Raw genomic sequence first — 25080 nt, 5'->3', positions numbered from 1 at the left:
TGGAAAGCAAGCAAAAACCCAAGGAGCTGGAAAGGACCAAGAAGCAGGAGGCACAACTATCTTAGCAATAATACAAAAGGACATTGCTTACCCTAGGATACCAAGCAGGAAGGAATTCTAACCACATGTTTGGGGATACCATCTTCCAACAAGACTTCCACAACAGAAAGACCCCCTAACTGAAAGTGCTGATGGATGCAGGAGAGCCAAGGGAAAAAAAGAAGTCACCTAGCTGGTACTGAACACTAGCAGGCACTGTCTGAGTGAAGCCAGGCATTGAGGGCTTTAAATGGGGTGCCTTACTAATAATCTTCACAACCATCATGTGAGGAAAATAGTCCCATTACCACATCTGTTTCATAGATGAGGAAACCAAGTCTCAGAGAGGTTAATTCCCCTAAGGTCACACAACCAGTAAGTGGTAAAAAAAAGAAATTTAAATACAGAAAGTTTGATTCCAGCAGCTAGGTACACAGCTACTAGTTTCTCCAAGAGGAGGAAAAGATCCCATCACATCTTGCTGGGAGATCAGGAAAGAAATTATCAAGGAGGTGCTTTTTGAGATGGATAGATTGGGTATTCCTTGAAAAATGTGTAGATTTTTTAGAAAAAAACCCATACTTTTATACAGATAATACATACATATTATAAGTTAGAAAATACAAAGCAGAAAATAGAAATTTCCACAATTATGCAAGCCAGGGGTAACAAAAAATAATAATTCGTGATTAGTATTTTTTTATTAAATATATTTAATATAAAATAGGTACATTTTTTGTATTACAAAAATAGAATCATACTATTTTAGTAACTTGATTTTTCCACCAAACAATATATTCTGAATATCTTCCCAAGTCAATAAAAATAACCCTACAAAATTTAAGTAGTTTTCAAATTTTATGGTTTCAGGATCACTTTATAGTCTTATAAATTATTGGGGACCTCGAAGATCTTCTTTATATGTGCTTTATATCTATCAATATTTACTGTATTAGAAATTAAAACTGAGAAAATATAAAAACATTTATCAATTCTTTCAAAATGATAAACCCAATACATGTTAACCTAAACATTTTAAAATAAAAATTCCTTCCCAAAACAATTATTGAAAAGTGTAACAATGTTTTACATTTTTGCAAGTCTCTTTAATGTCTGGCTTAGTAAAAGATGGCTGGGTTCTCATATCTGCTTCTGTATTCAATCTACTGTGATGTGTTGTTTCGGTTCAAGTATATGAATATGAAGATTTTCTTCATATACTTGTATATGAAGTACACAAGTATATATGACACAGATACCTAGTTGGAAAAGGGAGGAGTATTTTAATAGCTTTTTCAGATAATTGTGGATATTCTTCTCTTGTACCAGAACTCAGCAAACAGTAGTTTCTTAAGGCTCAATTCCATGTAGAATCTGAAACCGTATCAATGAAATTTAAATTCTATCAATCTATTTAAAATTTTGGATGGATCTTTTACCCATGCTTGATTTTGTAACATCCTCACTTGTCATTTGGAAAATATTGGTTGATTAAGTTATACAGATCTCCCAAAAGTTGATACATGTCATCATATAATATTTTAAAAATCACATGCATTAATATCACCACTGATCTCATGGGGACTTTGTCAAGCTCACAGTGGCATATGAGAGTTTTCCACAATTCTAATTTTCATTTGAAAGTTCAAATTTTATCACAGACAATAAAAACTGTCAGTTATCTTCCTTGAAGAGAAAGGCTTACTTGTTCATATTTGAGAAAAATGTCTGCCAAATAACCAAGTCTGAATAATCATAGTTGTCTCTGTCAGGTGTTCTTTTAAGTAAAAATGGCATTCCATGCTAAAAGTGGCTGGTTGAGCTAGCAACTCAATGCAGAAGTGCTTCTCCTCAAGTCATACTTTTGTACACAGCAGAAAAACTTTATGTGTGCTTCCCATTTCATCACACAGAATAATTTTAAAAGACACACAGGTTGAGATTTCATAAAGTTAATAGTTTTTACTACTTCATTAAGGATGTTCTTAAGGGAAAGTCTTCCCTCCTCCTCTTTTTGAAAACTACTAGTTCACTTGGTGACTAGTTCGGTTTGGTGCCATTGCCTTGATTTTGTGCTAAGAGGCTAGCAGTTTCAACCACCAAGCTTTCCCCTTAATCAGTGCAAATACTAACATGGTTTTAAAAAAGCAAGTATTTATTTATTTATTTATTTTTTAATTAAAAAAATTTTTTTTTCTTCGCTGGTAGAAGTTCAATTAACTTCCCCCTTCCCACTGTGGAGGAAGGCAGTTTTGCATTTATTAAGCAAATTCATCTCAGCATTCCAGACTACCTTTATGTATTTGCCTTTTGGATTCATCTCTGAACCAACTGTGGCTTCATACATACGCCCTCATTAATTGAGTTAAATCTTTGACACGTGTTCATTTTATATTTGCATGACCATCATTTTACCTTTTTACAAAAAGATATGCTTTTAACATTGCTAATAGCAAGTGCACCCCAAGTATAGTGGTGTTATCCAGAGATAACCATCCTTTCTTTGAGCATATGCGAAAAGGATTAACTGTTGATTGGAGGCCTACCTCCTGAAGGAATCAAAAGATACCAGGAGATAGGAGGCCCAATGTGGGTTGACTGAATGCATAGCACCAATCTGAATATACAGATTTACAAGACACAGTCACTAAATTTTAAACTTTTAAAGCAGGACTTTTGATAATTTAATGCACACCTTACTTCCAAAAGTCTAGCTCGAATAACAGTTTCCGGGAGTGAGAACGGTAAAATGTGAGAAGGTGGTTTGCAGATAGTGAGTCTGACAGATGCCTCAGCTCTCATTGCTTTCACCAATCCTACAAAAAACACAGAGTACTTACCAGTTTAACAACAAACATAATCGAGCACCTACTTCCCAGCCCTGGGGAAACTGTCCCAATATGATAGGGAATGCAAAGAAATAAAATACATGTTTCTACTTTAAAAAAACTTGGGACTTACAATCTGGAAGGGATCGCAGCGATGCTGTTACGTCCAAGTCCTGGGGGCCCGGAAGCTGAGCGTACACCAGGAGTCAGGCATCCAATCCCAGGTCCAGGGCGGTTGCTTTCTGACTCAGTCATTTCCACTCCCGCTCCCTTATTTTTCCATTTCCTTAGTTCTCATTCCTGCGCACCTTACAGGCCACACCTGAAGCTGGTTCAGAGAGGCCGCTGCAGGCCTGGGTCCACGCCGCCTGCAGAACTCTCGACCTGGTTCCACAGCCTAAGGTTGCGGCTTGAGCCTTGCGGCAGGCAGCCCATAAGCCCCATTCTTTCTCTTCCGGCGCTCAGCTGGATGGATCTCTTTATTTTAGCCAGGGAGGCTTGTGATTAAGAGCTGCCTTTTCTCAAGGAACTACCAGTCATAAGAGCCTCTGTCCAGAGGAATTCTGGTTTCTGCGTCCCTTCAAACCGCCTCAAGTGCCCCTCCATAATTTTTTATATTACTATAAAAATAGTTTTCCCCTCAAAGACTTGGTAACTCTCAGGGAAACCGTGGACCATACTTTGGACAATTAATGTACAACATTTTTACCGGCTGCAGACTATTATATTGTATGAGTAAACAGTATATTTACCCAGTGTTCTTTATTGTTGGGCATTTAAATTTCCAAGTTTCCTCCATTACCAATAATCATGTAGTTAAGACTTTGCTTGCATCCTGAATAATTTTTCCAGAATAAAGTCTTTGGAAATGGAATTGCTGGCCAAAGAATATGAATTGTTTTTAAAGAGCCTTCTGAATATTGCCACATCGCTTTTCAAGAGGTTTACCAATTTACACTTCCATTTTACATGATTATCCTTCCAGGTTCTCACCAACGCTGATTTTCTTTAAAAAACTTGCCAAATTTACAAGCAATACATGGTATCCCATTTTGTTTAATTTGCATTTCTTTGCTTACTGGTTAGGTTTTTCCATATATTTATAAAAATTGGTGAGTTGTGTTTTCTACTGGAATAGTCTTTGGGATTTTATCTTTTGATCTGTCAGGCATATTGCAGACATTTCTTTCCAGTTTTTGTTTACCTTTTAACTTTGCGTATTTTTTCTCAATTTATCTTGTTCAAGAGCTGCATGGTATTTCATAACGCGGATGTACCAAGATTTATTTTTGATTCTCTCTACAAGATGATGAATGACCAGGTTTCCAATTTTTCGTTATTTTCCCACCCCCACCCCCGAAACAAGGCAGAGCCGCGAGTTTTTTTGTAGGCATGTAAAAGTGTCCAAGGAGTAGACTCCTAAAGATGAAAGATCTGTGAGTACTTTTTTTTCATTTTGTAGGCTCTTTGTAACCACCACAGATACGTCTGGAGACAAAGCACGCGAAGGCCAACAACCGGCCAGCCAACACAGGTTCCTGCTTAGCCCCTGACCGTTTTCTTCCTTTCACAATGGACGCAGAATTTATTATTTTTTACCTCGTAGATACAACAGTTCTCAGCACCAAACCCAGATATACAAACACTCAGCCACCAAGCACTACGCTTAATGAAGTAGAGGAAAAAAATCCTCCAGCCTCTTCAGATCGTGACGCTTGCTTCCGGGAAGCGGACCGGAAGCCGTTCTCGATTCTGCGTCAAAACCGACCTCAGGGACCGTCGTAAAAGTGTCGTCCCTCGTCTCTCCGGCTGGCCACAGGTTTCCGCTCGCCTCTGGCCAGGGGTCGGGAACTGCAGGCGTCAGTTTCCCTCAAGATGGCCGACGAGGAGGCCGGGGGTTCGGAGAGGATGGAAGTCAGCACCGAGTTGCCCCAGACCCCTCAGCGACTAGCGTCTGTAAGTCCCTGTAGGCAAGTTCCTTTTGTCTTTCCCCCAGTCCCTCCCTGCCACGGTCAGGAGGATGTGGGGCTGCACCCTTATGGCGGCTCTGGGGAGGGGGAGTTACATGAATTGATCTGGGAAGAAGCCACCGAATGAAAAGTTAGTCGTAGCTCACATTTCTGCAAGCCAAGTCTACGGAATATAATGTCTTTGTCATGTATTAGTCTTGACGAACTCAAGCATGCATGTCTCTGTCCTGAAGTAGAAAGAACCAGTGATGTTATTAGGTGGTTTGATATGGGGACTGAGGCGGGATTGGAGGAAGAGCCATTTTCCTGTAGACGAAGTGCTAACCCCTCTTGATGACAGGCATTCAGGACGCAACACCTGGTATTGTATTGAATAGTTAGCAGGGCGAGACGTGATAGTGGCAGGGAATGCTGCCACTGTCAAGTCATATCAGGATGTGAAATATAGGAATTGTCCTTTGATATAGCATCTTGAGAACCCCACGCATAATCCTCAGTGGAGAAACCCATCCCCAGTCGCTGCTTTTTAAAGGTGACGAAGGCATGCCTAGAAATTTCTAGTCAGAGCACTACCATTAATATCGAAATCTGTACTTTGCTCTTGTATTTTGAAAAAATGGTAAGGCAGAGATAGTGAGCAAATTTGAATCAGTAGTCTAGCTACAGGGAGAAAGCTGAAGAGGGTAAGAGGTAGGGAGCAGTGTTAGGGGAATGTTCTGGATGCCTCCAGACATCTAGTGGGGAGATATATAGGAAATATTCAAATATCTGTCACTGCATGGTGTTTTATCAACTTGTCTTTATAGCTGCATATAGAAAAATATGGGATGTACACCTCTTTCTGAAATTTCTTTGGTTTGTAGTTTTAATAAAAGCATTTTTGAAGTATTTTAATCCTGCAGACACTTGAGCATTGTTTTATGAGAGAACAGAGTGAGCTACAGAATGAGTCAACTCCAGGGACTGGAGAGACTGGCTAGGAGATAGAAACCCAGTAGGAAGGGAGTTGGAATAAGGGTTTTGCCACTGTGTCAATGCATGCAATCTTCCTCCATCCCAAATAGCAGTTCAAACTCACTTCACTACAAACAGTGAAGGAGGAGCCATCTGTTTGAGATGATAAGGAATGAGAAGATAGGACTAGTTTAGAAGGAGCTGAAACATCTGGTCTTAATGGTAGCTTGTGTGTTTTACATGTTAGAAGGAGTGGAGAAATTGTGTGCTGAGGTTAGAAGAGTTGTAGTTTGGTATCTGAATATGACTAATATTTATCTGAAATATTTGATACAGTAATTCTTTTCAGATGATACCGTAAAACCTCCTCATTCTGGATTCCATGAATTTGGAATTAGAGATAATGGTGCAGGGACTGAGCTAGAGTTTATGTGGCAACTGTTTACTTTTTACTTTAGGAAATATTATTAGATTTCTTTGGCCAAGGCTTTGGGTTTTGTAAAGTAGTAGACAGTGTAATATAGCCTCAGGGAACTCACAGTCTCATGACACAAATAATGCCAAGTGTTTAAAGAATTTTAATTCAAGACAGGGTAAGTAGATGAAGACCTCTGACTGTTAAGCCTCCTAACCACTTTTTTGGCTTAGATCTATCTTCTGAAGACCCTACAGATTATTCTACCTTTCTTTTCTTTTTAAAGCTACTGTCTTCAATTTTATTCTGGCAGTGGACTAAGATACTGGCTTCTCAGTTTACTACTTCTTTGCTGTTCAGCAAAGCAAGCTCAGTTGGGCTTTATCACCACCATCTGAATGATTTGCATTTTAAACCACCATTGGACACAGGGCAAAACAAAAATAAATAATATGGGACAGTTACAGAGATTTAAGATATCTTACCAGTTCCGTTAGAATCTTATCCCTGGTTATAGTTTCTGATTTCCTTAAATCAAACTTTTTTCTTAGACTGAAGGTCATTTTTCTGTCATATTGCTATCAGCGAGCATGAAGGCTGTCATATTCCTAACATTACCTAATATGCAATTAGAGTGAAATAATAGATATGAATTACTGGACATTTATAAAAGCCATTACTTAAGAATCACCAGGGGAGCTGATTCTGTAGGTCTGGGGTAAGATCCAAGAATCTGCATTTTTACAAGCATGCAATCTTCCTTCACCCGCAACAGCAGTTCATACTTCACTACTGGTAGTAAAAGCGGAAGATCTATGAGATGGTTAGGACTGAGAAGATAGGACAAGGTTAGAAGCAGCTGAAACATCTCATCTTAATGGTAGCTTGTATTTTTTACATGTTAGACGGAATGGAGAGACTGTGTGCTGATGTCAGACACACAGAGAACAAGAACAGGAATGATCGAATTTCAGGGGTAGAAGGTGGAAGAAGAACTGAGTAAGGACCTGAAAATGGAAAAGCTAAGCAGGTAGGAGATGAGAGTAGTGCAGTGTCATAGGGTATAGTTTTGAGGAGAGGGTGGTTTATTGGGTCCATGTTGATACTGAGAAAAAACTGAGAAAAATTGGGAATCTGGAGGGTATGTGGGGTGGTGTTCCAGAACTTCTGCCTTCTGTCTTTGACTGGATTTTCTTCCTAAGTCCATCTCAGAAGATATCTCTTGGCATAGTACTAAACTCTTTCTTTTGCCTGTCTATACCTTCTGCCTAGTTGATTTCATACAGTTCTGTGGCTTTAAATACCATCCGTGTGTGTTCAGTTGCCAAATTTATATCTCTATGTCATTTCACTTCTAAACTTCAGAATCATAAATCCAGCTGCCTACTTGACAACTCCACTTGGATGTCTGATAGGTGTTTCAAACATGGGGAGCTATTCGGAAGTTACTGCTGTAACCCAAGCCATAGTTGATAATAGCTTGCACTAGAGAGATTATCACTGGAGATGGAGAGAAGTGGATGAATTTGAGGGAGACTTTGGAAGTATGAAAGAAGCAAAAAGTCTTGCTGATCGATTAGGCGTGAGAGAAAAGGGAAAAAACAGATGACCTCTGGATCCCTAGTTTTTGCCTTAAGTATCCATGGTAGTAGTTGTGTCATACACTGAGAAGAAGGACCAGGTTTTAGGAGGGGAAAGGAGGAAGGCAGATCAAGAGTTTTGTTATCCCTGTGTCAGTAGATGACACCTCTGTAATAACTCTTGGACACAAATAACTCTCTGTTTCCACTTCACCTCTGTAATCCAGGCCTCTCTATCTGTTGCCTGGGCAACTGCAGTGACCTCTTAACAGGTCTCTTTGCTTCCACTTTTGCCCTTTTCCAGTCCATTCTCCACAGAGCAACCAGAGTACTCTTTTTAAATCTAATCATGTCAGTCTCCTACCTAAATCCTTCAGTGGCTTCCCATTGTACTAGGAATAAAGTCTAAACTCATTACAAGACCTTCAAAACTAGGCGAGGTCTAGCCCCTATATCTCTACCATATTTCCTGTTACTTTCTCCTCACTCACTTTGAGCCACCCTGGCCTGTTAGTTTCTAAAACAAGCCCAGGAGGCTGCACATGAGTGAGACCCCATCTCTACGAAAAACCAGAAAAATTAGCTGGATGTGGTGGTGTGCTTTAGTCTCAGCTGCTCAGGAAGGAGGCTGAGACAGGAGGATTGCTTAGCCCAGTTTGAGTTTGAGGTTGCAATGAGATATGATTATACCACTACACTCTAGCCCTAGGTGACAGAGCAAGACCCTGTCTCAAAAAATAAACAAATAAATAAATAAATAAAAATAAAAAAAAGAAGCCCAGGCTGTATCTTGCTTCAGGGTCTGTACTTTTGCTTGCTGTTCCCTTTTCCTATAGTGTTTTTTCTCTGCTTTTTCTTGAAAGATGGGTTCCTCTTATACTCTGTCGAAACACCCCGTTTCTTTCTTTTACCGTACTTATTACAATCTGTAATTACTGTATTATCTTTATATACTTACTGAAATGTCTGTCTCTCCCTCCAAAATGTAAATTCCATGAAGGCAAGGTTCATGTGTGACTTGACTTGTTCATTGGTGTATCTTGGTATGTGCTTGATACAGAAGACACATGTTCTTAAACAAATGAATAACTGAGGATCAACATCAATAATTTATTTTAGCAAGATTGGTAATGATTGGGGGATGAAGTTTGTGAATGGAGGAAGGAAGGAGAGATTGAAGGGGCATGTTAGGGTAGTAGTGGTTAACCTTGGAGTCCAGCCTGAATAGGGAGGTAAGAAAAGCCAAAATGTGAATTCTGGAGGTGAATCAGTGGGATTTTAGGTATTAAAAGTCATGGGGTTGATTTAAGTGGAAGGAGTGAACGTTATGGTCAGAAAAGGGGGAATTTTAGAGTTTGAGTACATGGGGGCACATCAGGTTTTCATGATGGTAGAGCCAGGTTAAAGTGCACCTCTTATGTGTTCCTATTGCATCCTTTCCATACTGCAGCTATACTCTACATTGTCTGTTTACTACCTGTCTTTCCTTCTAGGCAGTAAACTCCTTGAGACCATGAACTGTTTCTTGTTCACAGATATATCTCCAGTACCTAGCACATTGCTTCAAAATCTTTATTGAGTGAATGAAGAGATGCTATCTGAAGTGGAATAGAGGTGATGGTAATAGGAGTTGAGGGGGTTAAGAGATATTAACATTGAGACATAATTTACATACAATAAAATGCATCTGGCCAGGCACCACCATGCCTGTAATCCTAGCACTTTGAGAGGCGAAGGTGGGAGGATTGCTTGAGCCCAGGAGTTCGAGACTAGCCTGAGCAACTTAGCGAGACCAGGTCTCTACAAAAAAATTTTTAAAAATTAGCCAAGCATGGTGGTGCTTGCCTGTAGTCCCAACTGCTCAGGAGGCTGAGACAGGAGGATCCCTTGAGACCGGGAGTTTGAGGTTGCAATGAGCTATGATAATGCCAGGGCACTCTAGCCTGAGCGATAGAGCGAGACCCTATCTTTAAAAAAAGAAAAATACATTCATTTTAAGCATTTGCTGGAAAATTTTAAAAACATATACTTGTGTGACTACCACCAAATCAGGATATAGGACATTTCCATTATTCCCCAAAGTTGTCTTGTATCCAAATGGTGGGATTTTTTTTTAAGTTTAATATTATTATGCTTATGCAATAATAATTATGGAAATCAAGAAAAAAATTATCTGCGATCTTATATGTATAGGGGATCTTTAAAAGATAATATAATTTTTTGGTGGTTGACTTTAAAATAGAAGTGAGAAGATATATGTGATTTCTATTGGAGGTGATTTTCCTTAGAAATTTGGATCTATATCATTTTAGACCAGAACACAGCTTTCTGTAGTAAGGACACATTTTGATTGGGAAAATTATGATGAAAACCTAGGTCTCTTGAGTCCTAGAAATGCCTTGCCACCAGATCGTAGCAAGGCCTAATGTCTGTTGCTTTTTCATCATCTCATAATTTCTATTGTGGGCAGTTAGGAAATTCTGATTTTCAGTACCAAATTTTACAGTGTTAGATATGAAGTTAAGTTCTAAAACCCTAGGTCAAGTGACTAATTCAGTCCCACTATAGGTGTAAGAGGCTAGGGAAAGAACAGTAACTTTGCGTCAATGAACTGGTGCTGGAAACTGACTTCTCATGTTTAATAACAGACATTATCTTGCAAATAAAAAGGTTTTTGTCCTCAATATTGCATAGAGAGTCTGTCTGGATAGATATGTATATAAATCAGTGATACAGATGAACCAACAAAATGCAGGCATATCTTGTTTTATTGTGCTTCACTTTATTGTGCTTTGCAGATTCTGCATTTTTTTACAAATTGAAAGTTTGTGGCAACCCTGCATCTAGAAAATATATTAGCACCATTTTTCCAATAGCATGTGCTCACTTCATATCTCTTTGTCATGTTTTGGTAATTCCTGCAATATTTCAAACTTTTTTCATTATCATATCTGCTTTGGTGATCTGTAGTCAGTGATTTTTGATGATACTATTGCAATTGTTTCGGGACACCAAAAAATGTGCCCATATAAGATAGCAACTTAAATGGTGTGTGTGTTCTGACTGCTCTACCTATTCCCCTATCTCTAGTCCTCTCCCTGGGCCTCCCTATTTTCAGAGACATGACAATATTGAAATTAGATCAATTAATCGCCCTGTAATGGCCTCAAAGTGTCAAGTGGATAGAAGAGTGGAACATCTCTCACTTTAAATCAAAAGCTAGAAATGATGAAGCTTAGTGAGGAAGGCATATTGAAAGCGGAGATAGGCCAACTTGCACCAAGCAGTTAGCTAAGCTGTGAATGCAAAGAAAACATTCTTGAAGGAAATGAAAAGTGCTACTCCCATGAACACATGAATGATAAAGCAAATCAGCCTTCTTATCGATAAGGAGAAATGTTTAGTGGTCTGTATAGAAGCTCAAACCAGCTATCCAGAGCTGTGGCCCTAACTCTATTCAATTCCATGAAGGCTGAGAGAGGTGAGGAAGCTGCAGAAGAAAAGCTGGAAGCTAGCAGAGGTTGGTTCATGAGGTTTAAGGAAAGAAGCCTTTTCTATAACATAAAAATGCAAAGTGAAGCAGCAAGTGCTGATTGATGGAAAAGCTGCACCAAATTATCCAGCAGATACCTGCTAAGATTGATAAAGGTGGTTATATTCAACAACACATTTTCAGTATGGATGAAATTACCTTCTATTGGAAGATGACATCTAGCACTTTCATAGCGAGAGGGGAAAAGTCAATGCCTGGCTTCAAAGGACAGGCTGACTTTCTTGTTAGGGGCTAATGCAGCTGGTGACTTTAAGTTGAAGCCAGTGCTCATTTACCATCCCCCAAGTGCTAGGGCCCTTAAGAATTATGCTGAATCTACTTTGCCTATGCTCTATAAATGGAACAAGTCCTGGATGACAGCAAACCTGTTTACAACATGGTTTACCGAATATATTAATATTAAGTTCACTTTTGAGACCTCAGAAAGAAAGATTGCTTTAAAAATATTACTGCTCATTGACAATGCACCTGGTCACCCAAGAGATCTTCTGGAGATGTACAAAGAAATTAATGTTTTCATGCCTGCCAACAAAAAATCCATTCTTCAGCTGGTGGATCAAGAGTAATTTTGGAGGGCCGGGCACGGTGGCTCATGCCTGTAATCCTAGCACTCTGGGTGGCCGAGGTGGGCGGATTGTTTGAGCTCAGGATTTTGAGACCCGCCTGAGCAAGAGCGAGACCCCGTCTCTACTAAAAATAGAAAGAAATGAATCAGACAACTAAAAATATATAGAAAAAATTAGCCGGGCATGGTGGCGTGTGCCTGTAGTCCCAGCTACTCAGGAAGCTGAGGCAGAAGGATCGCTTGAGCCCAGGAGTTTGAGGTTGCTGTGAGCTAGGCTGATGCCACGGCACTCTAGCCCGGGCAAAAAGAGTGAGACTCTGTCTCAAAAAAAAAAGAAAAAGTAATTTTGAATTTCAATTCTTATTATAGGCTATAGCTGCCATAGATAGTGATTCTTCTGATGGACATGGGCAATGTCAATTGGAAACCTTCTGGAAAGGAGTCACCATTCTAGATGCCGTTAAGAACATTTGTGGTTGATGGGAGGAGGTCAAAATATCCACATGAGTAGGCATTTGGAAGAAGTTGATTTCCAATGCTCATGGATGACTTTGAGGGGTTTAAGACTTCTGTGGAGGAAGTAACTGCAGATGTGGTAGAAATAGCAAGAGAAGTGGAATTAGAAGTGGAGCCTGAAGCTGTGACTGAATTGCTGCAATCTCATGATAAAACTTGAATGGATGAGGAGTTGCTTTTTGCTGATGAGCCAAGAGGTGGTTTCTTGAGATAGAATCTACTCCTGGTGAAGATGCTGTGAACCTTATGGCAAGGACAGCAAAGGATTTAGAATATTACATAAACTTAGTTGATAAAGGAGTGGCAAGGTTGGAGAGAACTGACTCTAATTTTCAAGGAAGTTCTACTGCGGGTAAAATGCTATCAAATAATATTGCATGCTACAGGGAAGCCTTTCATGAAAGGAAGAGTCAATGCAGCAAACTTCATTATTATCTTATTTTAGGAAATTGCCACAGCCACCTCAACCTTCAGCAGCCACCACCGGGATCAGTCAGCAGCCATCAACGTCAAGGCAAGACCCTATACCAGCACAAGTATTATAGTTTGCTGAAGGCTCAGATGATCATTAGCATTTTTTAGTCGTAAAGTATTTTTCTATCAAAGTATGTTCGTTCTTTTTATACATAATGCTATTGTGCACTTAATGGATTACACAGTATAAACATAACTTTTATATGCATTCGGAAACCAAAAAATTTGTGCGACTCACTTTATCACAATGTTTGCTCTATTTTGGTAGTCTGAGGGTGAACCCGCAATATCTCCAAGGTATGTTGGTATCTTGCCTGTCCTTTCTTTGTGTGCTGGCTTTGGGGGTTACCTCAGAATTCCCTTGCTATCACTTTATCCGTTTCTTTTTCTTTTCTTTTCTTTTCTTTTTTTTTTTTTTTTTTTTTTTTTTTTTTTTTTTTTTTTTTTTTTTTTGTTTTTTGAGACAGAGTCTTACTCTGTTGCCCGGGCTAGAGTGCCGTGGCGTCAGCCTAGCTCATAGCAACCTCAAACTCCTGGGCTCAAGGCATCCTCCTGCCTCAGCCTCCTGAGTAGCTGGGATTATAGGCGCATGCCATGAAGCGTGGCTAATTTTGCTATTTTTAGTAGAGACTGGTTCTCACTCTTATCAGGGTGGTCTTCAACTCCTGAGCTCAAGCAATCCTCCTGCCTTGGCCTCCCAGAGTGCTAGGACCACACCTGACCATGAGCTTGGTTCCTTAAAGCATTTGGTATAGCCTTTTTTTTTTTTTAATGTTGTCACACCCCTGTAGTAAGCTGAGTGCTCATGGAAATGTGCTGTACTAAATAAACATTACTGAAAGACTTCGGAAGAGTTATTGCACTTTCCTAAGTGCCCACTTGCTACCTGGGAATGACACAGAAAGAATGGAGTCTGGTGTCATTCAATTGAGTATAATTTTCCTTCTAATAGTTTACTTAATGCTGCTCTTCAGAACCAAGTCTATTTGACTTGATTAGAGGAGTGGAGCCACATTAATACCACTTAATGTCTTTATGGACTATCTTTTAAAATGCCTTTGAACTTTAGGTATTTATGAGTAAGCTAGAAATGACTTCAGCCACAAAAGGGAAAGTCTATTAGTTTATCCATTCATTTTTTTATATACACATATTCTGCCTTATAATCTAAGAGAACATTTTAGTTGATTTGCAAATATTTATTCCATACAACAGAAACAGAATATGAGATATATACCCTAGAGTTTAGGAAAGCACATTTCATTCATTCAGAGACTTCAAGGAGAGCCAAGAAAATTGGGGCATGACCTATGGTCAGAAGTGAAAAAGGTAGAGGATAGCTTAGGAGGGACAGGATGCTTTGAAAAACCAAATTCTGACAGCATGCTTATGCATGATCTCAACAGGAAAGAAAAGAGAGGGGCCTTGTTTGTCACATGGCTTTGTATTTGACCCTGCCTTATTTTATCGATGTCATAAACTCATAGAAGACTTGTCAGATTTACAGACAGCACAAGGCCGACAGGGATAACAAATATAAGATGAAAAAAAAAAAACAAAAACTCCTTAGGCTGAATATTGTGTCAAAACTAACAAGGTGAGACTTAATTGTGATGCAAGTAAAGCCTTATACCTAGGTTCATTTGTATATAGGACTAGGTCTCTTCTCTGTCATTGATCTAAGGGTTTTAGTTGTTTGCATGTTCACCAAGTCATAAGTGTGATGTGGCTGCCAAAAAAAAGAATGTAATCTTTTAAAGCAGTTTAGTGCCTAGGATAAGTAAGGTAATAAAATAATCCCATTCCTCTGTGCAGAAGCTTGTTGTGCATGTTCCATAAAAGAGTAATCAATATGGAGAGTGGTCTGGATACCATGTCATTAGGGATGGCCAAATTTCATTTCTAGGAATGGACAAATTTCTTTGATCTCTTCATTTCACCTTAGCCCTGGAATGAAGAGACTAATGAGAGATATGATAGTTATCTTCAGTTATTTAAAAGGCTGTTTGATGCAAGAGCAGAATGAATTATACTGGATTATTTCAGGTAGCTTAGGATAAAAGTTACAGGAAGATAGATTTTGGCTTAGTTATGAGCTCTAAGAATGGAAGTTGGTTGAGAAGTGTTCAGATAGGCTTAGGTAGCTAACTATCAGATATGTTATAAATGGAGTTTTCTATGGGCTAAGCAGTTGAATTACAGTTTCTTTTTGTTTGTTTTTAAACTATGAATATGTCAAATAGTGTTACAAGAAAACTTTGTATAACCAAAGATTTCTTTGTGCCTAGAGATGTTCTAATTAGTAATCCAGTACTGGCTATGAAAAATTTAGACCCTCCAGATTTCGTTGCCACTTTAAAAAGAAAAATTGGAGAATTACAGGACTCAAAGCTCTGTAGATGTCCAGCAGTTGTCTAAGGAAGGTCAAGTTGTGGTTTGAACAAAAGGAGTCTACTTAAATAAGTTCCTTTTTCAGAATGATGTTCCCAGACAGCCAAGCCCCTGGGTCAGAGTTGAGAACATATCTTCTGGTCTCCATGGGATGAGGGAAATGTTTGGAATGTGTGGGAATTTAAATGTTGTGAGAACTTGCTTTTACAGAACAGTCATTTAGGAAAGCCTTCCCTTAATTCCAAATGGTGGGTGGGGGGAGCGTTTTTTTCAGGACATTGAAGTTTAAAATTCTTAATTTTATTCCTGTTGCAAATGAGGAAAAATACTATAATGGCTGCATTGAATTTATGTTCTATGATTTATTCAACTCTTGTTTTGGGACATTTAGGTTGTTTCCAGTCTTTCACTATTATAAATAATGCTGCAAATAAAATACTTTCTTTATACATGTTTGAGTTTATCTGAGGAATAAATTCCTAGAAGTGAGAATGATACAGTGGGTCAATGATACATAAATTTAAAATTTTAATAGCTATCTGCAAATTACCCTTCAAAGAGAATGGGCTAATTCAATTCCCACAGCAGTATCTTACTTTAACATATTTTCCATAAAGTTTTATTGAGTTGAATTTATTTGTGAATGGAATATTGAAGTTAATGAGAGTAAACTCAGCCATATATATGTATTAATCAAATATCTGTAACTTTCCTTGGTGACCTATTTTGGAACCTTATGTAAAATTTTAATTCTAGGCCGGGCGCAGTGGCTCACGCCTGTAATCCTAGCTCTCTGGGAGGCCGAGGCGGGTGGATTGTTTGAGCTCAGGAGTTCGAAACCAGCCTGAACAAGAGCGAAACCCCCGTCTCTACTAAAATTAGAAAAGAAATTAATTGGACAACTAAAAATATATAGAAAAAAAAAATTAGCCGGGCATGGTGGCGCATGCCTGTAGTCCCAGTTACTCGGGAGGCTGAGGCAGGAGGATCGCTTGAGCCCAGGAGTTTGAGGTTGCTGTGAGCTAGGATGACGCAACGGCACTCTAGCCCAGGCAACACAGTGAGACTCTGTCTCAAAAAAAAAAAAAAAAAAAATCTTAATTCTAATATTGTCAGCTTATAAAACTCCTTAGATAAGTTTTTTTGTTTGTTTTGTTTTGTTTTTAGAGACTGGGCTCCCCATGTTGCCTAGGCTGGAGTGCAGTGGCTATTCCCTAGCCTCAAGCGATCTTCCTGTCTCCCTTCCGAGTAGCTGTGACTGTAGGTGGGGGTACCCTGCCTGGCTTTGTTAGCATTTGATAGTGCCAGTTTTTTTATTTTAGCCACTCTAATAGGTTAAATAGGGGTATCTCATTGTCACTTTAATTTGTGTTCCCCTAATGACTAATAATCTTGAGCATGTTTTCATGTGCAAATAAGCTATCTCTAATAGTTTCTTTTGAAGAGCAGAAGGTTTTACTTTTGATGAGGTCCAATTTATCCATTTTTTTTCTTTTATGGTTAGTGCTTTTTGTATTTGCAGAACTCTGGCTTATGTTTATTTTGATCTCTTGTTAAACACTATGGTTCCCTAAAACAAACTGAGAGTATGGGGAATGCCTTGTGCAGCCTGTGACTGATGATAGGATCACCTTCACACAGCAGGACTTGGCCATTCCAGAAGGGAAGGGTAATTCTCATCCACTACAGCTACTCTTCTTTTTATCCACATATCTGTGGTATGTAGCCAACTGCTTATTTCCAGTTAGTTTTTTAAAAACCACCCATTTCCTTTTGTATTGGTAAAGGATAAAATACACTGTTAATCACTTTGAAATTATAGAATTATGCCATTACTTGTGCCCCTAGATTGTTAAGAAGGAACTTATGAGAAAGTCTAATTTTCATCATCTTTTCTTTCAGTGGTGGGATCAACAAGTTGATTTTTATACTGCTTTCTTGCATCATTTGGCCCAGTTGGTACCAGAAATTTATTTTGCTGAAATGGACCCAGACTTGGAAAAGCAGGAAGAGAGTGTGCTAATGTCAATATTCACTCCATTGGAATGGTACTTATTTGGGGAAGATCCAGATATTTGCTTAGAGAAATTGAAGCACAGTGGAGCATTTCAGCTTTGTGGGAAGGTTTTTAAAAGTGGAGAGACAACATATTCTTGTAGGTAAGAATTAGAAATTTGCAAGATTTGTTATAATTACAATCTTGGTATTTTGTACCTATTTCATGATATACTTTTCTTGGTTTATTACTATTTATGATACATTTAATCCTACTTAATTAACTCCCTTTTATTATACACTTATAAGTCTGTTTTTGCTAATACAGCTTGTTTTTGAATATATGACTTATAGTTAAACAGTTCTGTCACTTTTTCTTCCTGTCCTCTGAAAGTATATAAATGATAGATTTTTGTCTTGTTTGTAATGTACTCAACATACTCTTATCTGAAACTCTTGGGGCCAGATGTATTTCAGAATTCTGAGTACTTCCCCAGTAGAGTCAGGGCAGGACCCTGAATCAAACACAGCATTTCTGTAAGACATCTATGAATATTCACAGCAAGTGATATAAAGTCTATAGTTTTATGTCACGTCAGATCATTTTTTGCCACCAAGTGAGATTTGGTGCCAAAAAAAACAAAACCTTTCAGTTTCAAGGCTTTTTGGACTTCAGAATTGTGGATAAGAGATTGTGGACCTATAGGAACAGTTGAAATTTAGTAGAATAGAAGAGGCCAGTGGTAGGGAAACTGGACAAAAAGCTTTAGCTTTTTGTTCTATGAGAGCAGTTGCTTTAAAACCAAACATCCAACTTACACATTCAAATGTGACTAAAATGAAGCTAAAATTATGCTGACTATATTATCTTTGTTCAAAACATTTTCAGAATTGAATTTTTGAGGCATTTTCATATTCAGTTTGTGTACCATACAGGAAACTCATTCACACTGTATTATAGTCATACCTTAAGCATCAGTGGGAATCATCTATATTTTTTAATCTAATTTTTGATCTTTTTCAGGGACTGTGCAATTGATCCAACCTGTGTACTCTGTATGGACTGCTTCCAGAATAGTGTTCATAAAAATCATCGTTACAAGGTATGAAAATAGATCCATAAAATCTCTTAATTAGAAGGAATCTGTTGGCCATCTAGTCCAAATTCTTGACCAGTATTTGACTTCCTGCTATAACAACTCTGATAATGTGGACCTTTAGCTTCTAGTTAAACATAAATGTGATAGGACATCTACAATGTTGAGGTAGCCTCCTTATAATTTTTTGGTGAAATATATCTTTTTTTCTTTTTTTTTTAAAGAGACAGGATCTCACTGTCACCCAGGCTGAAGTGCAGTGGCACAGTCATAGCTCACTGTAAGCTTGAACTCCTGGGCTGATGCAAAATGATCCTTCTATCTCAGCCTCTCAGGTAGCTAGGACGACAGGCTTCTACTACCATACCGAGCTATTTTTTAAAAAAGTTGTTTATAGAGATGGGGTATTGCTATGTTGCCCAGGCTGGTCTTGAATTCCTGGCCTCAAATGATCCTCCAGCCTTGGCCTCCCAAAGTGCTAGGATCACAGGTGTGAGCCACCGTGCCCAGCCCTATCATTTTTTTTTTTCTTTTTTTGAGACAGAGTCTCGCTCTGTTGCCTGGGCTAGAGTGTCATGGCATCAGCCTAGCTCACTGTAACTTCAAATGCCTGGGCTCAAGCCATCCTCCTGCCTCAGCCTCCTGAGTAGCTGGGACTACAGGCATGCACCACCATGCCTGGCTAATTTTTTCTATTTTTAGTTATCCGGCTAATCTCTTTCTATTTTTAGTAGGGACAGGGTCTCACTCTTGCTGAGGCTGGTCTCGAACTCCTGACCTCAAGTGATCCTCCTGCCTTGGCCTTCCAGAGTGCTAGGATTACAGGTGTGAACCATCATGCCCAGGCCCTGGCCCTATCATTTTTATGCAAAAGATGTGTAAGGCATATGAGCAGTTTAAAGAATCACTATAAAGCAAACACCTGTTTATCCACTACTCAGGTCAAGAAATAAGACATTGCCACATCTCCGAGGCCCCTCATTTGTCCCTTCTGAATAGCAATTGCTCTCTCCTTCCTTGAGCAAACCTCTCTCCTGTGTTTTGTGATAATGGTTTCCTTGATTTTTTTCCCTATTTAGCTTATCACCAAATCATATTGAATAGTTTTATCTGTGTTTGAACTTTATATAGATGGAGTCATACTGTATATTTTTCTTACTGTTGGAGTAGCATTATGTATTTTCTTATTGTTGAGTAGCGTTAGCTATAGTTTGTCCATTGGCCTTATAGTGTTCAGTTTATTCATTGTTCTATATATGGATACGTAAATTGTTAATAATTTGGGTCTATTATGAACAATTCTGATATGAACATTTTTGTTCATATATTTTGGTACACGTATACAGGAGTTTCTTTAGGGAGTATATCTGGAATAGAATTGCTGAGTTCTAGGGTATACGGATCCTCAGTCATAGTTGATAATATCAGACTGTTTTCTAAAATGATAATATCAATTTACAGGCTCTCCAGCTATATATGAGAGTTTCCATTGCTCCACATTCTTATAAGCTTTGGTATTGTTTATCTTTTTAATTTTAGCTAATCTGGTGGGTATATAATTAATACATTGTGGTCTTAATTATTGTTTTTCTAATTACTAATGAGCTTGATGTCTTTTTCCTTTCCTGTTACATTTTTTGACAACTTTATTATTTTGAGCTAAAGTGTATTCCTCAAATAATAGTGCTGGTTCTGTAATCTGGGCTTAGACGTAATAATTGATGTTTCTCTTTGTATATATAACATGTCTAAAGTCTTGTGTAAATGTAAATAGTATCTTGAGGTTAGATAGACCATATCTTCCGTAAAGTTGAAACTTCTGTTCATAGTTTTAGACTGGCTTTCATGTTACCACTTTCATCTCAGGAAGTAATGGGCTATAGGTATAGGTTACAGGTATTACTGTGCATAAGAAAAAACAGATTGGGGAGCCTATGCTATAGTGAAATTAAAATGTTTTCCCAAGATTGCAAAACTAATCATTGATGGAATTTACAAAGTATTGGTTATAGTCCATATTTCCCAGTCATCTCGATTAATTATAGTTTTTTCTTGTGCTGGAGAACTCAAGAAATAATGCCAGAAGTAGAGACGAGGAAAAAGTTGTTGATTTCTTTTCATTTTTACTCTGGGAGACTAAAGGGAAGAGATGCTGAAGGCTCAAAACCTTTTAGATTCCTTGGATTTGAAGATTCCTAAGGCTATGCTTCCCAAGCTTTGGGATTTTGTAGGTCAGTACAATTTCAGAAATCTTTGGGTAAGACATAGGGTTTTCAACTTTTTATTTGGCCACCTAAGTTGAATTTAATTTTTAAAGAAAGGCAAATGAACGGCTATCCAAAAATACCTGTCATCTGCTATGATTTTATAAAGGAGAAGACATTTTAATTCCAGGCAAGTAGGATAATCTCAGAATAGAGCACAGTCCTTTGAATTGAATACATCTACTTCTGTGAAAGAGCTCACCACATTGTTCTTCCTTTTGTGGTTTCTCTGTAGGCTAGTCAAAACTTGTTTTAATTTTTGGGACCCTCTTCACTAATCTACTTTCAGGTATTTAAAGCTTACCAGTCTACATTGCCACCACAAACATACTCTTACGGAATATCGTCTTCGGTTTTTGTAGAGCTCTACTTGGTGCGTACACAGGAATTTTTAGTCATCAGAAAGATGGGCTATTGTGTGACTAATAAAAAATTATGTTTACAAGCTTAAAAAAATATCCATCAAAAGTGTGAAGAGAATAGAACACTTCCAGTGGGAGAGTAAGTTGATAGAAGCTTTCTGGAATGCAAGTATGTGTGGTGAGATTTTTAAAGGAAAGTGAGGGAATGACTGATAAACACGATTCTGTTGAGTAGTTTATCTCCAGGGCACGTAAGGGAATGGGACTCTGGATGATCACACAGGGAGCTTCAGCAGTTTTGATGGTCTCTTTGGTTGGATGTGGGTTCATTTCATTGTTATACTTTGTAACTTACTTCTACATTGTATATATTCTTTTGTATAATAAAACATTTCATAGAAAAAGAACCATTTTAAAAAAAGATCAGAAGAAATAAGAAGGGCTATGTCTTGCTTTAGAGTAGGGGAAAAAAGGGAGAATAATGGCAGAGGAGACTTAAGATCAGATATCATATGAAGAAAGGACCAAGAAAAACCTTTTGTGGCAGAATATTCCAAAATGATTTTCAAGAGAAAGGAAAAAACAAAATATTGAGCTCTTTGTTCTACAGTGTATAATGTGACCCTTCTTTTTGATCTCCAGCTTTTCAATAGTTTACTCCTTAAAAAAACTTAGAGTAAAACTCTGCATTTTCCTCCTCAAAAATACATACATGCATACAAACACACACTCACTGTTAAAGATTATTTCTTTTGTGTTAAATGAGAAAAGTGAGTTACAAAAAGAGTATATTCCTAGAATCATCTCTTCTAATCAGAAAAAAAAGAAGTTTTCTGTTTTTCTTTCTGGCTGGGGACAAAAAAGAAAAAAGAAAAAAATAGTTTAAAAATGAACTTTACAGAGTTGCAAAAGAAAGAAAAATATTTTTATGTTATACTTTTAAATGGAAAAAGCAAAATATATAAAATTATCCATTCAGTTTGTGATACTTCTTTTAGAACATACTGTATATTATATTTAACCATTATTTGTTTTATCATTTACCTGTTATTGAGGAATTTATTTGGGTGTCAGTTTTTTAAAAATGATAAACAGTATTGCCATAAACATCTTTATGTATAAATTATTTTTCCATATGTAGAATTATTTCCTTAGGGTATGGACCTTTAATAGAATAGAAAGACAAGCCACAGACTAAGCCAAAAAATCTTTGCCAAATGTACATCTGATAAAGAACTGTTATAAAAATATGTAAAGAGCTCTTAAAATTCAAGAATAAGAAAACAAACAACCCAGTTAAAAAATGGGCAAAATATCTGAACAGACACTTCACCAGGAATATATACAAACAGTATACAGTAAGCACACTAAAAGATATAACATCATATGTCACTAGGGAATTGCAAATTAAAACAACGAGATAGTACTGCAGATGTGTTAGAATGGTGAAAGTCCAAAACACTGACAATACCAAATGCTGGCGAGGATATAGAGCAACTCATTACATCTTATTCATTGCTGGTGGGAATGCAAAATGGTACCGCTGCTTTAGAAGTTTCTTAGAGAACTAAGTAGTTCAGCAGTTTCTTACAAAACTAAGCGTACTTTTACCACATGATCCAATAATAGCGCTCCTTCTTATTTACACAAATGAGTTGAAAACTTATGTCTACACAAAAAACTGCACATGAATGTTTATAGCAGCTTTATTCATATTTGCCAAAACTTTGGAGCAACCAAGATGTCCTGTTTTTTTTTTTTTTTGAGACAGAGTCTTTCTCTGTTGCCTGGGCTAGAGTGCCGTGGGTCAACTTAGCTCACAGCAACCTCAAACTCTTGGGCTCAAGCGATCCTTCTGCCTCAGCCTTTTGGGTGGCTGGGACTACAGGCACGCACCACCATGCCCGGCTAATTTTTTGTTTCTGTTTTTCATTGGCCAGCTAATTTTTTCTATTTTTAGTAGAGACGGAGTCTCATTGTTGCTGAGGCTGGTCTTGAACTCTGGACCTCAAGCGATCCTGCTGCCTCAGCCTCCCACAGTGTTAGGATTACAGGCGTGAGCCACCACACCCAGCCCAACGGTGTTACCTATTACCTGTCCTTTAATAGGTGAAGGAGATACATACAATAGAGTATTATTTAGTTCTAAAAAGAAATGAGCTATCGAGCCATGAAAACACACGGTGGAAACCTAAATGCATGTCGATAAATGAAAGCAGCCATTCTGAAAAGGCTATATACTCTGAGTCAACCATATGACGTTTTAGAAAAGGCAAAACTATGAAGACAGTAAAAAACTCAGTGGGTGCCAGTGGCTGGGGGATGGTGGTGATAGGGAGTGAGGAATGAATAGGTAGGGCACAGAGGGTTTTTAGGCCAGCAAAACTCTTCTGCATGATACTATAGTGATGTAAACATATTGTTATATATTTATTAAAACCCCCAAAGTGTACAACACCAAGAGTGAACCTTAATGTAAACTATATTACATTATGTAAACTAAAAACTTTATGTAATTCATAATAGTGTATTAACATTGGCTCATCAATTTTAACATTGACTCATCAATTGTAATGAATGTATTAATATTACACAAATGCAAAGTGTTAATAATAAAGGAAACTACAGCAGAGGGGAGAAGGGATATATGGGAACTTTGTAATTTCTGCTCAGTTTTTCTTTAAACTTAAAACTGCTAAAAAATAAACTCTGTTAATTTTTAAAAATGAACTTTTTAAGGTTCTTGGTGCATTTTGCCAGATTGCTTTAGGAAAGAATTATACAAAATATGCTACCAGTAGCAGCCCAAGAACCTACAGAAAACTTTTAAAGTTTTAACTGAAATCTGGCTTTCAAAAAAAAAAATTTCCCATTACATTTAGAGTGTATTCTGTTGATTGTTCTTAATGTTGTCTAAATTTGTCTTTGCTGATTTTGGAAGGATGAATATAGAATACTCATGCATTATTACTTTACTGTCATCTTTTTGGATAATAGGAACAAAGTCATTTGCTGCTTATTTTGCCATCATTCTTGCAGATGGGACCAAGGTCTTTGATTTGATAAGATTAAATGCTAAGAAGTCAAGATCTCAAAAATAGCATAACTTGATCAAATAGATCCAAAACAGTGGCTGAGTTTACCTAACTAGGGTTTCGTATCTTGGGACCTGATACTAAAACCCAGGCCTGCTTATAACCTTGAGAGTGATATGATACTCTTATTGAACACATTCCAAAGCCAGTTAGAACATATCTAGAGAATGAAAAAGCCCACTAACAATCTTCTTTTTCTCTGTCCCTTTCCTGTGTATTCCTCTATCTTCACTTGCCAAGTTGTAATGATACATTTATGTGTCTTTCATCCTCAACTGACTATAAACCTCTCAAGGACAAGGCTCAGGTCTTATGTGCTTCATACCTCCTGTGTCTGTCATAGTAAGGACATAGAGGCTTTCAATAAGCATTTGTTGAAATGAATTGAAGTGTTAGGATCAAAATGGCTAAATCATAGGCAAAACTGACACCTAAGATTTAATTATAAAAACAACTATGAGGTTATATTTTAGCATCAGCCTGCTTTATACATTCTGTAATTATATGATGAGAATTTATATTCATACATTGTCTTTGAAACACAGCATTGAAAAAATTATTTACCTAGGCAATACACTAAAAACTACCTTTTAAAAATTTCAATTAATGCAGAAGAATACATATAAATAGAAATTATAATTGCCTTTTTGCCCCATCATATTTTCCTCCCCAGAGGTAACACTGTTAACAATATAGTATATATCCATACTGATCTTTATTATGTTTAGTTGGGGTATTTGTGTGTATGTGTGTATAAATTGTATATTCTGTTTTACAACTTGTTTTTAGCTTAAAAGGATATCATGGGGATTATTTTATATTAAGTCTTGGCTTATTTAATTGCTATATATATTCCTTTTTGTGAATATATCATTATATATTTAATGCTTCCCCTTTTTCTGGATACCTAGATTGTTTCCATTTTTTCACTGATTAACACAATGTTGCTTTGAACAAACACATATACCTTTGTTTTTATATA

At 37.6% G+C, this 25080-nt stretch overlaps 1 protein-coding gene across 1 annotated transcript in view; it reads left to right on the top strand.

The window, feature by feature from the left end:
• Positions 1-4723: 4723 nt before the first annotated feature.
• Positions 4724-25080, top strand: part of UBR1 (ubiquitin protein ligase E3 component n-recognin 1) — a 129605-nt gene continuing 109248 nt past the window's right edge. Inside the window, exons 1-3 of the mRNA XM_012649137.1 lie at positions 4724-4823; positions 17188-17444; positions 18305-18383. Coding sequence (XP_012504591.1) covers positions 4743-4823; positions 17188-17444; positions 18305-18383 — 417 coding nt within the window. The 5' untranslated portion in view covers positions 4724-4742. The remainder of the gene's footprint in view (positions 4824-17187; positions 17445-18304; positions 18384-25080) is intronic.

The sequence above is a fragment of the Propithecus coquereli genome, unplaced genomic scaffold (genome assembly GCF_000956105.1).
Source record: "Propithecus coquereli isolate 6110/MARCELLA unplaced genomic scaffold, Pcoq_1.0 Scaffold3, whole genome shotgun sequence".
Lineage (NCBI taxonomy): Eukaryota > Metazoa > Chordata > Mammalia > Primates > Indriidae > Propithecus > Propithecus coquereli.
The sequence above is the reverse complement of the archived record's forward strand: the minus strand, read 5'-3'. Positions and strand labels throughout refer to the sequence as shown.